Source organism: Hibiscus syriacus, unplaced genomic scaffold (assembly GCF_006381635.1).
Source record: "Hibiscus syriacus cultivar Baekdansim isolate YM2019G1 unplaced genomic scaffold, ASM638163v2 tig00110940_pilon, whole genome shotgun sequence".
Classification (NCBI taxonomy): Eukaryota; Viridiplantae; Streptophyta; class Magnoliopsida; order Malvales; family Malvaceae; genus Hibiscus; species Hibiscus syriacus.
The window spans coordinates 2326074-2340633 of NW_024062923.1; the positions used below are offsets into that span (position 1 = coordinate 2326074).

The following is a 14560-nucleotide window of genomic DNA, read 5'->3' on the forward strand; positions in this document are numbered from 1 at the left end:
ATTATAACTGCCAAAACGCACAATAGCAAACACTGCTTAATAATATTTAGGCTTATTATAAAATAGGTGTTTAAATTACATCTCTTTTTCATTTAATTGTCTAAAGTATAATTTTATCAAGATAGATGTCTAACGTTTTTAACGCTATAATCTTAAGTGTCTCGTCTGTTACGATCATTAAAAAAAATTGTCAATCTCTCAAAATGTGACACGTGATATATTTATAATTTTTTAAAATTTTATTTAAATAAAAACTTAAAATAGCTAACCTTTTTTAAAAAAATATAAAATTTCTCTAAAATTTCTCAAAAATAAAATAAAATAATAAAACCCCTAAAATCTCTAATTTCAAACCTTCATTATTGTCGTCGGCTATCTCTAGTTACCGCCACCGTCAAATGGCCAACCACCCATCGCTGACCAATCAATAACTTATAATCACCTTTGTTGTCATCCTAAACTCCTAAATTCCTAATACACAAATCCCTAACTTAAAATCATAAACAATTGCTTGATGTTTGGTGTTATCATATCTTGTTGGAGATAGATTTTAAGAAGAGCAGCGATGATGGTGACACTTTTCCTTTCGTTTGACGACGATGACGATTTTCAACTGATTTAAAAGTAAGAACTTTGTGTTTGAGATTTGAAGATTTTTTTTAAACTAATAATTTTAAGTTTTTTAATATAATTTTTTAAAAAATTATAAATATGAGACGTTTTGAGTAATTGATGGATTTTTTAAAAGATCACGTCAAACGAGTTACCTAAAATGGTAATATTAAAAATGTTAGCCAACAAAAAACCCACCTAAATAGAAAAAGAGATAATTCGAACACTTATTTTATAATTAATCCTAATATTCATCGTATACGTTATGTGAATTGCGCGCTATCCTTCCACGTTTTGACCTTTACCTGGCTGAGCCCTTTTTCATTTGAGTCTTGGAAAGCTAGACAGTTCCAAGAAAAGCTTAGAGAGACGAACAGAAATCGAGTTCCGAGTAGTTACTCAGTGAGTAGCACGTAGAAAAGATGGCGACAAGAAGCGAGGCAAATGTGACTCGGATAATGTTGGCAGTGGACGTGTCAAGTCTCGGTGGTTACCCATACGCTTCCATAAGTAGCGTAGGAGCTTTTGAGTGGACTATTCAAAAGATCATTCGATCGAACGTTTCTGATTTCGAGCTTCTCCTCCTCCATGTTCCATCTGATCAAGCTTTCTGTAAGGGCATGATTTTGTTAGGGGTTTTTAGACTGTGATAATGCTGTTCGTGTTTGTATGCTTGAATTTGTCGAAATCATGTTGATTTTCTGATTTAAGAGGTATGATTTATGAATGGCGGATGTTAGGTTTGATTGATCGTTTCTTGAATCTTTTTTTATGTTGTTTGGTTGCAAAGAAAATAATTTGTTTGGCCACTGATAAAAAGAAAACCAACGTTTCTATGCACTAATGTTAAAAGCATGCAAATGCATTTTGGAATAAAATACCGATCGTTTCTTGAATCTTTTTAAAAATTGGCTTGATAAAGTTGCAGATAGGAGTTCAAAGTACAGTGTTGCGACCGTCTTTCAGGTGAGCCCAGAATTGGGCAACGACTTGAATAAAATTGATTAGAGTCGCCACCGATCATTTAAAAATAATTAGGTAGATCGGACACCATATTACCTAATTTGCGTTTTACCATAAATGTGTCGGGTTCAGGAGTCGGTTACGGTCAAGGAATTATTAGCACCCTTAAACCGCCCTTTCGGTACCAATTAATTTGTCAGTTGTCTTAGTTGCGAAAAATTAAAATTAAAATTTAAAAATTAAATTCGAATTACTTACCTTTGATTGGGTTGGAAAAAAAAGATAAAAAAATGTTAGATTAAGAATCAAAATAAACAAATAAATAAATACGAATACTATTAACAGTATGGTCCAACAAAGGTAAGTAATTTGAAGACTATCGGTTCAACAATAACAATTTGGTTCCATTAACCTTCCTGTTGGGAATTATAATCATGGAATACACAAACACTTTTGTACAAGTGTTGAAATGTATTCTAGGCTATCATACATTTAAACAACTGAACTCAGAGAACTTACAACACCAAAACGTTGTTGAATTTCAAAAAGTCTGATGTTAGCAAATGACAACAAGTAAATCAATAGAGCAGGAGCGTTCTTTGTTCCATATTTCATATTCTTGGATAAACTCACAAAAAATATTTCAGAAAGTAAGCTTTGATTTCAAAATAATTCGAGTCAGTATAACCAAGCCAAAAGCTAAGTTGGCATTTCATGGTTACACCCACAAAAACCCATTAACATTGTTAAAATTGGCCCTATAATGGTCATTGCCAACAATTAGTGCAAATGATTACATCCGACAATGGAAATTTGGCCATGGAAAGTTTATATTGGATTTAAAGATTGTAAAACTAAAAGCAAGGTAGTCAATACCTTCCCGTCAAGATCATTGGTGGATAACTGCCCAAGAGCTTCAGCGTCAGACTCCATTGCCAAAACTTTATCTTCCATCTTCTCAAAAGATGTGCCAAAACTTTATCTTCCATCTTCTCAAAAGATGTTAAAACACTACTAGTGTTGACATTTCCCACCATCTCATTTACTTTTGTAGCAGTTCTTGCAGACTGAGCCCGAGCTTCGAATTTTTCCAATAATCAACTGACAGACGCTCCAACAAAGATCCCAGACCAGATCCAGTACCACCACCGACAACATTAAACACCATAAACCCTTGCAACCCGTGAGTGCAGGTGAATGAACTGTCTTTCCTTCTGTTCCTCCCTGCCTTTTTTGTGTGTTTGTGTCAGCTCCTTTTTAGTTATATTAATGGACATAATTTATAGACGTGTGCATACAGAGAGGTGTGGGAAAGTAGTTACCTTGGAAGTGGGGAAATGGGGACAACGTGGTGGAGATAATGTTAGGGTAGTGGTGAGATAATGGTGGGTGGTTAGATGATTTATTTTTATTTCTATGAGTTTTGTGAAATGGTGGCATTGAACATGGCCCTGCAAAATAAAAAAAATATTAATAAATAATAATAATAATAAATAAATAATAATAAATAATTTTTTTAAAACCTGGACAAAAACGAGTGTCTACAGCTGCCCTTCTTTGCACAATTTTGTGTTAACAAAAATAGGACAAAGACGAAAAAAAATAATCAATTTTTTGTTCGGTCCTCTCAAATGTGATTGAGCTTCCTGGAATTGGGCCTTTGTCTTCTTCTCGGTTTAAAGATTTCGGCTTGAAATTCTTCCAGAAAGTAGTTTCTTGCTGTCATCGAGCTAAATAAAATCGAACTCGTCAGTTTTTGTTGACATATAGCCCTTCTCGTCTTGAGTTATGTTGTAAATTTGATTTGCCTCTGAGTTGAATGTAATCGAACTCGAAGGACTTTGGTTGGCAGATAGCCCTTCTCACCTTAAGCTATAATGAAAATGATGTGCCTTGGAGCTGAGAGTATTCGAACTCGAAGGTCTTTTGTTGGCAAATAGCCCTTCTTGCCTTGAGCTATGTTGCAAGTGATGTGCCTTAGAGCTGAGCGTAGTCGAACTCGAAGATCTTTGGTTGGCAGATAACCCTTCTAGCCTTGAGTTATGTTGTAAATGATATGCCTTTGAGCTGAATGGAATCGAACTCTAAGGTCTTTGGCAGATAACCCTTCTAGCCTTGAGTTATTCTGCAAATGATGTGCCCTTGAAGCTAAGTGTAATCGAACTCGAGGGTCTTTGGCAGATAGCTCTTCTTGCCTTAAGCTATGCTGCAAATGATGCACCTTTGAGCTGAATAGAATCGAACTCTAAGGTCTTTGCAGATAACCCTTCTAGCCTTGAGTTATGCTGCAAATGATGTGCCCTCGAAGCTGAGTGTAGTCGAACTCGAATGTCTTTGTGTTTCAAGAGACATTTTCAAAGGTTTTTTTCCAAGAGAAACGATTTCAAGTTTTTTTTATGTTTCAAGAGAAACGATTTCAAAGGTTTTTTTGTGTTTCAAGAGAAACTGTCTCCAGGGAGACAAAATTTTATTTCAAGAGAAATATATTCAAAGGTTGGTGTTTCAAGAGAAATTGTCTCAAGAGAGACAAAACTTTGTTTCAAGGGAAATTGTCTCAAGAGAGACAAAACTTATTTCTAAAGAAACAGTCTCAAGGGAGACGAAATTTGTTTCAAGGAAAACATATTCAAAGATTTTGTTTCAAGGGAAACCGTCTCAAGAGAGACAAAATTTGTTTCAAGAGAGACAAAGACAAAATTTGTTTCAAGAGAAATTGTCTCAAGAGAGACAAAACTTTGTTCCAAAATAAATTGTCTCAAGGGAGACAAAATTTGTTTAATGTAAAAGATATTCAAAGATTTTGTTTCAAGGGAAACTATCTCAAGAGAGACAAAATTTGTTTCAAGAGAAACTATCTGAAGAGAGACAAAATTTTGTTTTGAGTAAATTAGTCTCAAGCGAGACAACCCCTTGTTTCGAGAGAAACAATCTCAAAGGCGATCTATTATCTGCTTGTTCCTGCATGTTAAAGAAATCATTTCATAAGCTCTAATCGTTGACTTAAGGAAGTCAAATTTGTGGATGGCATGTTTGTTGTGACGCTAAATCACTTTATCGGGCACAATAACCTTCTTCGTGAAGTTGAAATCGTGGATGGGTCATTCGTTGTGAAATTGAGCTTTTAATTGGGCATCCTTCGTCGGGAAGTTGAAATCCAACCTGAAGATGAATGTTGCTGGTGGGTATAATTCCCTTCGTCGTGAAGTTGAAACCGTTGATGGCCTCTTCGTTATGAAGTTGAGTCTTGAATTGGATATCCTTCGTCATGAAGTTGAAATCCAATCTAAAGATGAATGTTACTGGTGAGCACGATTCCCTTCGTCGTGAAGTTGAAACCGTGGATGGCCCATTTGTTGTGAAGTTGAGCCTTAACTTGAATATCATTCATCGTGAAGTTGAAATCCAAGCTGAAGATGAATGTTACTAATGAGCACGATTCCCTTCGTCGTGAAGTTGAAACTGTGGATGGCCCCTTCGTTGTGAAGTTGAGCCTTAACTTGAATATCATTCGTCGTGAAGTTGAAATCCAAGCTTGTATTGTTTCGAGTCCAATATCCTTCGCCGTGAAGTTGAAATTGACTCTGAACGAAACTTGAAAAGTTGTTTGTCATCAGACAGTCGCGCATTCGCTGTGAAGTCAAGCAACCACCATCAACTTTTGAATGTGCTTTTGAATCGAGTATCTTTTGTCTCGAAGTTGAAACTTGACTCAAAAACTGCAAAAAAATTATGTATGCTAAAAATGATAAATGTGATGCTCTTAATTATGTCTTAGATGCATACAACATGAATTAATTCTGTTTTATCTCTTGGATGGAGCCTCATTTTTGTCTGCTGGTCTTGTCCTTATAATCGACCATGCCCCTTTTTCTTCTCAGGTTATTGGTAATGTCACAAGTTCTTTCTGATCTCTCGGACTGATTGTCTTGTGAAATGCTCGAAATTTGGCATTTATTCGTTCTTTCTTCAAGAGAGGCAAAATGAACCTTAGCACCTTTAGGACCTTTCACATTTGAGACTGTTCTGTTTGAAAATATTTTTCCCATTTCTCTTATTTTAGGGGGAAGAGAAAAAAAGATATAAAAATGTAAGAATTTCTGTAAAACATTGCCCATAATCCAGGCTTGTAATCGAATCATAAACATGAGTTCAAAGAATATCAAAGGAATCAATAGATCTTTTAATGCTTCCATAGTTATAGCTCTTTGACAAATATTCAAGTAGATGAGTTGGCTTTAGGTTGACCTACGGTTTCAGCCATAAAAAATGCCATTTTTTGGTTATTGCAACATGTTTTTTCTTTGGCTTAGCATTTTAATTAGATGCAGACAAAATAACGCAACTAGTGTTATCAATTACTAAACCTTCTATTTCGGTCCTCTGAAATCTTCCATTTGTTCAAGCTTTGTAGGCTCCTCTAACAAAGGCAGCGCAAAAATATCGGTCTAAAAATAAAATTGTTGAGTGCTCGTGTGAAATTGACTATAGCAGGTGTTCCTTAACTCCCTTAGTCCATCATTACCGAAAATTTCTTGTTTAGATAAATTTGATTTAATTTGCCATTTTCTGGCTAGCCGAATCCATCAAGCTAGGGCGTTTAACCAATTGTTTTAGAGGGACAACTTAATATTATAATCACTTTTATCAGGTTTAACTGAAGGGTTCATCTCATCACAAAGTCTTCGGCTTGACAAAAACGGTGGAGCAAACACCGAATTGTCAAGTGTCTGAGCAATGTCATGGTTTGAATGCAATCTATTCATAAAGTCAGGGCTTTCGAGTTTCCTCTGTAACCAATTGCCTTAGTGGAATAGCTCAGCTTTACGGATTTAATTTCTTAAGATTGTTAACAAAAATCTGTTATAGTCTAGGTGTTTGTTGAAAGTCAAAAATTTCATTTTTAGAGTTCAATTTCCGAGCAACTGACCTAAACTAGATTCACCTACTCGACTATTTCATATGTAAAGATCATAATCATCATTAAACGTCTTAAACAAAAAATATAGTAATAAAAGATGCCCCATGTTGTCCGCACCTATGCACACCTAAATACCAAGCCTCTTTTTCGTTTCTTTATGATAGGAGAAGGCTATCGTGGTTCTTGTAAGAGAAATGTATGGTGTTCGAGCGTATCCTCTGGGTAAGGTCAAAGTCCTTTGTTTTATTACTTTGTCAAAGATATGTAACTCTGAATCATTTACAGAGTTTTTAATTTAGTTGATATTCAAAGAATTTCAAGTTGTAAATTTAATTCAATGCTCAGCACAAATTGATTGAAATGTCCTCATAAAAAGAAATATGTCAAAGTTCAAAAATAAGTTACAAAACTAAATATGAGAATGTTAAAAAAACAACTCCAAACAGGACGCTGCAAAATGGAATAAATCCTCAATAGGATGTCCCACTATTTTGAGGATTATGGCATTCATCTGCACTTGCTTCCCATTTATCAATTGTTTCACTTGTCATGGCTTCTAATGAAATACCTTCAGACACACAAATTTCTACTTCGAGAGTGTCCTTGCTTGAGGTGGTACCTCCAGTGTTTGTACCCTTTTATTTATGAATTTTTTTGTTAATTCTTGTGGATGTAATGAAAAAAGAAAGAAAAATTATGTGAAATATGCAAGAATGCATGATGCATGAAATGTTCGAGGCATTGATCCAAAAAAACGTGTCTGTTATTGTAAATAATCCTTATTGGGGACAAAAGTGTTACGTCTTAAGAGACAAAAAATATTTTAAAAGTATAGACCCCGAACTGCTTCTAACAGATTGATTCATCTTCTGCCTTCTTCTGTCACTGGTTGAATACCCTGTTGGACCATTCTGGCTTCTCTGGCTAAACTGTGCAAGTGACGAGTTGCTTGCCCCAAAAAAGTCTCGAAGGACTGCATCTACAACTTTCACTCTCTGTTGAGTTTGTTCCTAACGAAAGTGCCATTAGAGTCCTCCATCGATAGAAAAAGCTTGCTTCTAGAATTTGTCAATAGTGGTCTCCAGCTTAGCTAGGGTTTCACCATCTTGTTCTTGTTATCTTTGAAGGGATTCTCCAGGTTAGTGACCTTTTTCTTGTATGCCCCAACAAATTTTTGTCAACTCAAAAAGTTGACTTATGGTGTGTGCTCGGCGTAAATCCCAGACCCTTCTGAATTGGACTTTTGTGTTTTTCACCTCTTGTATTATAACTCCTTTGTCCATTAATGCAGATTATTTACGTTTAACGAACACATTTTTGGTGGATCAACACCTATTTTGAATGATGAAAATGATAAAAAAATGTAAAAGAACAAAAATGAAAGGAAAAAGTTAGTGAGATAAGGATAAAAAATGATGAAAATGAAAAGTCCCACCCCACATGATATCTACCCAACATGTTTATTATTCCTACCCATACATGATCTCTATCTCGCATGCTAATTTCAAACAAATCTTATCCGCATATTTGTCTAGTTCGCATGCTTTGAACAGAAAAATAAAGCAAGAAATAAGTCAGGGATCCTAGGGTTTGAAATGAGATTTTGGGGTGGGTTCTAATTCCTTGTAGTCCCCCGATTTAGGTTCTAAAAAAGGTACCCGAGTTCTCCTTGCTGGTGCCCCATTGGGCTTGCAGACCCTTAATCCTAAACTCATCACAGGCTTGTGTGGACTAAGTTAAACTCGAGAGGAAACATTCCCTTATGTCCATATGGAGAATAAATTCACATGAAAGCATAAAGTATATGAATCCCGAAGGTTACTTGCTAGACCCATACGGATAATAAATTCCCACGAAGGCATCACTTTCACCCCACTTAAAAGGGTTTGAAGCTCGGGTACAGGGTCAGATATGAAAACTTTTTCAAAAATATGAAATTATTGAAAAAACGTCAGTACAACTGTTTACTTGAAAAATAATCAAAAATAAATAATTGGAATCAAATAAATAAATTAAAATTTTAACTTGTAATTTTCGCTAAAAACAACAACATGAATTTAATTTTGGCATGACTTATGTCCCCAGTGGAGTCGCCAAACTGTCGCGACCGTCTTTCAGGTGAGCCCAGAATTGGGCAACGACTTGAATAAAATGGATTAGAGTCGCCACCGATCATTTAAAAATAATTAGGTGGATCGGACACCATATTACCTGATCTGCGTTTTACCATAAATGTGTCGGGTTCGGGAGTCGGTTACGGTCAATGAAGGATTAGCACCCTTAAACCGCCCTTTCGGTACCAATTAATTTGTCAGTTGTCTTAGTTGCGAAAAATTAAAATTAAAATTTAAAAATTAAATTCGAATTACTTACCTTTGATTGGGTTGGGAAAAAAAGATAAAAAAATGTTAGATTAAGAATCAAAATAAATAAATAAATAAATACGAATACTATTAACAGTGTGGTCCAACAAAGGTAAGTAATTTGAAGACTATCGGTTCAACAATAACAATTTGGTTCCATTAACCTTCCTGTTGGGAATTATAATCATGGAATACACAAACACTTTTGTACAAGTGTTGAAATGTATTCTAGGCTATCATACATTTAAACAACTGAACTCAGAGAACTTACAACACCAAAACGTTGTTGAATTTCAAAAAGTCTGATGTTAGCAAATGACAACAAGTAAATCAATAGAGCAGGAGCGTTCTTTGTTCCATATTTCATATTCTTGGATAAACTCACAGAAAATATTTCAGAAAGTAAGCTTTGATTTCAAAATAATTCGAGTCAGTATAACCAAGCCAAAAGCTAAGTTGGCATTTCATGGTTACACCCACAAAAACCCATTAACATTGTTAAAATTGGCCCTATAATGGTCATTGCCAACAATTAATGCAAATGATTACATCCGACAATGGAAATTTGGCCATGGAAAGTTTATATTTGGATTTAAAGATTGTAAAACTAAAAGCAAGGTAGTCAATACCTTCCCGTCAAGATCATTGGTGGATAACTGCCCAAGAGCTTCAGCGTCAGACTCCATTGCCAAAACTTTATCTTCCATCTTCTCAAAAGCTGTTAAAACACTACTAGTGTTGACATTTCCCACCATCTCATTTACTTTTGTAGCAGTTCTTGCAGACTGAGCCCGAGCTTCGAATTTTTCCAATAATCAACTGACAGACGCTCCAACAAAGATCCCAGACCAGATCCAGTACCACCACCGACAACATTACACACCCATAAACCCTTGCAACCCGTGAGTGCAGGTGAATGAATTGTCTTTCCTTCTGTTCCTCCCTGCCTTTTTGTTTGTTTTGTGTCACCCCCTAGTTCTGTTAATGGACATAATTTATAGACTTGTGCAGGCAGAGAGGTGTGGGAAAGTAGTTACCTTGGAAGTGGGGAAATGGGGACAACGTGGTGGAGATAATGGTAGGGTAGTGGTGAGATAATAGTGAGTGGTTGGATGGTTTATTTTTATTTTTATGAGTTTTGTGAAATGGTGGGGTTGAACTTGGCCTGTAAAATAATTAAAAAATATTAATAATAAATAATTTTTTAAAAACTCAGACAAAAACCCGTGTCTACATATAGCAATGTTAGTAAAATAACTGTTGCAAAATAATTAATGATAGGTAATCGAGGTGATGATTTATTCTTTCGATATGTTCTTTTCCATCATGTAGCGGCGACAATGCCAAAATATATACCTCTCCCGAGTGTTTCGAGGCCATGAAGCACAGGGACCATGCAAGAGGGCTTCATTTGCTGGAACACTTTGTCAAAAGGTGTAAAGATATTGGGGTAATCTTTCATTCTTCAACAGATTACATTCTTAAGTGAACTTCACATTCGAATCTTAGTTCCCCGTTCTGATACAATTTTGCCCACTCTAGGTTGATTGCTGGGCCTGGATCGTGACAGGCGATCCAAAGAACGCTATCTGTATCGAAGCAAGGAGGATCCAACCTGATCTCCTTGTCATGGGTAGTAGAGCATTCGGTCATATCTGCCTGTAAGTTTTCATCCCTTCACACCCGTATGTCTCCAATCTTGGACATACTCGTCTCTAGAAGAACTTAATTGGGTGTTTGGTGTGTCCAGGAATATTGGTAATTCTGTGAGTGAATTTTGTGTGTGAAGCATGCCGAGTGCCCCGTGGTACGCATCAAGCGCAGAGCAGAACAAGCTCCCCTAAACCCTCTATTTGATTGAATTTGTTTCAAGGGCTGTGGATTTTCTCATTGTCTAACAGGTACCCTGTTGGATGACTAAATTTGCTTCTATACTCATGGTGGTAGTTTTTAGTTGATGAAATTACATAATCCTTTCTGATGCTTTACTTTACCTAAGCTTATGCAAGGCCATATTTGAGTAAATGGTAACAAGAACTAAAGGACCTTGCCTATATCAATATATAGAATCCTAATTCATGTAACAGCAAATGACAAACCTTAACATCCATAAAATCTTAACAGCAACTAATATACTTAAACCAGAGCAAAGATAATTAGTAATAGAAAACAGGATGACAAGTTACCTTATCCGACATGTCTTATACCTCACTCTGGATTTAATTTCTGAGGACACCATTTCATGTTGATATCTGCATGTGGTCATTCATGAACCCTGATGGTGTGTTCATATATTTTATAGTAGTTACTTTTTACATGTCCAGCATTAATGCGAGCCTCTTAAGTTAGCATAAACTGACGTTGTAATCAGACTTAAAATTCAAAGGGCATTTAGATTTGGATAGATAGACATTGTAATTTGAAGAACAACTCCAATATGCAACCTAATCCAATAACAAAATCTCAAACTAACAATGTACGTAAAGGAGAAATTCACTTGAGCATTTCAACAAACAGAATAGACACGAAAATATAACCCGTCGAAAATTTAGATTCTCTAAGCAATAGAAACTTTAGCTCCAGCTTCTTCAAGCTGTTTCTTGGCATCATCAGCCTCCTCTTTCGAAACCCCTTCCTTGAACTTCTTGGGTAACCCTTCAATCAGCTCCTTCGCTTCTTTCAGCGCCAAACTCGTCAGAGCCCTGACCGCTTTAATTACCGCAATCCTCGCATTGCTAGGAACCTCATCAATCACAACATCGAACTCCGTCTTCTCCTCCACGACAGTCGCTCCAGCATCACTTGCATCAGGGGCAGCAACCGCGACGGCAGCAGGGGCGAATGCAGCGGCGGAGACACCGAGTTTCTCCTGGAGGTAGTCAACAAGGGTCCGAGCTTCTTCGAGGGTTAGGTTAGAGATCTCGGCGCCGAGCTTTTCGATCTTTTCGGGAGCTTCGATTGCGTTGGGAGGACGGAGAAAGATGGTGCGGTGGGCGAGGTTAGGAGGGGCGGCGGAACGGAGAGGGAATTGGAGAGAAGGGGTTTTGGAAAGAAGAGAGGAAGCAGTAGGTGGCGGATAAGAAGGGGAACGGAGAGAAAGAGTCGAGAGCGTTGAGGAAGCCATTTTTATCTTCTTTTCTTGTGCTTTTCTTCTTTTTATCTGTTTGGATTGAAAGGGGATGGGAGTGTTCGGATAAGGTTGTAAGGAAACGGAAGGAAATTAGGTGTGTACAGTGAATATATAGTGAAACCACTGTTGTAGAAAAAGAGAGAGGATAAACTACGTGTTTAGTATTTAAATTATCAGTTTTATTTTAAAATTCTGCCTAATGTTTAGATTTTATTTTATTTTAGTATCTCACCGTAAGAAACTTAACGGATTGATTTGTCAGTTGCCGTGTCTACAGTTGTCGGTTGTCGATCCATCGGTCGATGAACCTCAAACATTTCAATCTATACCTTTTCAACCCCTAAAAGCAATTTTGACCTCCGTTTCACGAGAAACGTCCCAATCTCTCCAAATTGATGAACTCTTTAATTTTTCATCCTCTGATTTCCTGGTCCACCATATGATGGACCTGAAACTGGACTATATTGATCAAATTGTCATTTTCTCATGGTCTACCACTCAGATTGATTGTTCGTCCATTGAGCTATGTCACGTCAGCCCATTCGTTAGCTTTAATGGTGTGGTACTAAAATAATAAAAATTAAACTTAAGTTGATTTTGAAAAAAAAAAAAAAATGAAGTACTAAAATTGAACAAAAATAATAGTTTAGGAACTAAGCGCACAGTTTACCCAAAAAAGTAAAGGATAAGAGGCAGAAAGATTGGCGCATTCACAGATTCGAACTTGGGACTTTTCGCAACGAATGCAAGAATAATACCACTAGACCAAACGCCCAATTTGGTTGCATTCTTTATAAATATATTGAATATCGTATAATTAACTATGAAGAAATTATTGTGACCGTATATTTAAGAAAGTACAAACCTGGAAATTATAATAGTATCAATGTATTATATAGATAACAGTATTAGTGATTGAATTAAAAGCAAAATTTTAATAAATAATTGAATATAATTTAAAATTTAGATATAAAATATTATATTGTGACTAGTTTTAAAATTTATGGTTTTTATAAATTTCAAGACATAATAAATTATGACATTATAATATAATATCATTTTCTTTTAGAATGAAAATTTGTCATAAATTTATAAAAATACAAGTGATAGGGAACTAGAGTTTTGCTGAAAATATGATTTTATATTGAGTAACAGCTTTGAATAATCAATTGATAAACTGCAAAGCGATGACGGACAGAATTCCAACGATATCATTGGAGCAAGGATGTTACAAGCGGAATATAAAGTAGCTTAATTATAGCTGAAATTTTATAAATATATTCCTTTAATATAAAATTCAAATTCAACCGTTTTCAAAGTAAGGTGGATACACTGATAGATTAGGGATGTCAAAAAAAAACTCGAATCCGACTGGGAAAACTGAAAATCGAATTAAACGGGTCGGGTTCGAGGATGATAAACGGGGACGGGGACAGGGAAAATCGTTTATGCTAAACGGAGATGGGAACGGGTTTGGTAATCCCCGCCCCGATTACCCGATTATCCGGCCTGATATCTGACCCGATAAATATTAAAAATAATTATTATATATATATATATATATAATATTAATAAATTTAATTTAAATTAATATATATATAATATTTATATTTAATTTAAATATATATATATGCGGCCCGATACCCGTTTAAATAACCGTTTATGCTAACCGGGATATCTGTTTCCCTGCGATTTTTCCGATTAAACGATGAAGATCCCGTTTAAATCCCCGCAGTTTTTTAAACGGTACGAGTTTTTAAATGGGGACGGTGGAACCAATACCCAGTTCGAACCCGGCCCGTTGCCATGCAACCAACATGAACATATTCATATTTAAAATGTGTCATCTAAACCTATTCAAAACATCATATTCATTTACGGAAAATAATCTAGCATGCCAAGTACTTTTTATACAATATATGCATGTTGAAAATACCAATATGCTTTTAAATGTGTCTAAATGCTTTCTTAACCATATTATCACTTTAAATCAAATCTAATTATCACTTTATGTATAACTATACCAATAAAATTATAACTCTATATTATCATGTAGCAATGCATATGCATAATTTGAACATCATATAAGTATCTATGGCTATCATGCTTAATTTATACTATAAGTCATTCATAAGAATCTTATTGTTGAGTCACGTTGATTCATATATCATCATAGTTCATATCTTTATCCTTTTAATTTTTAAATAGATATCAGAATACCTCAATAAAAATAGGCATTAGGTTAGGTACAAGAGTGGCAAGATAGTTCCAACAATAACAATAATTTGAAGCATTAGGTTGGAATAGATTAACCATAACAACAGTTTGAAGCGTGAGGTTGATGATAAAACCATAACCATATTCGAAGATATTCTTTGTATTGCAATAGACTTTATAGTATGTTAAATATATCTAACAAGTTTCACTAATTTATGAGGTAGGAATTAGTTTACGAGATATGAATAATCTTTATTTTATAAGTGAGGTTAAAAATTATTTCATAACATACGACAGTTTCTTAATTCTTACGAAATTAAAAAAAAACCACATTAACCTATAAAATAATTATTTGAT

General features: G+C 35.4%; 1 protein-coding gene and 1 pseudogene across 1 annotated transcript; one reads left to right on the forward strand and one right to left on the reverse strand.

Moving 5' to 3' along the window:
* Positions 1-1001: 1001 nt before the first annotated feature.
* LOC120147608 lies at positions 1002-10717 on the forward strand (annotated as a pseudogene).
* Positions 10718-11337: 620 nt separating this feature from the next.
* On the reverse strand, positions 11338-12071 carry LOC120147637 (50S ribosomal protein L12, chloroplastic). Its single transcript, XM_039160955.1, has one exon. The coding sequence runs from the start codon at positions 11978-11980 to the stop codon at positions 11414-11416; it is 567 nt and encodes a 188-aa protein (XP_039016886.1). The 5' UTR covers positions 11981-12071; the 3' UTR covers positions 11338-11413.
* Between the last annotated feature and the right edge of the window lie 2489 nt (positions 12072-14560).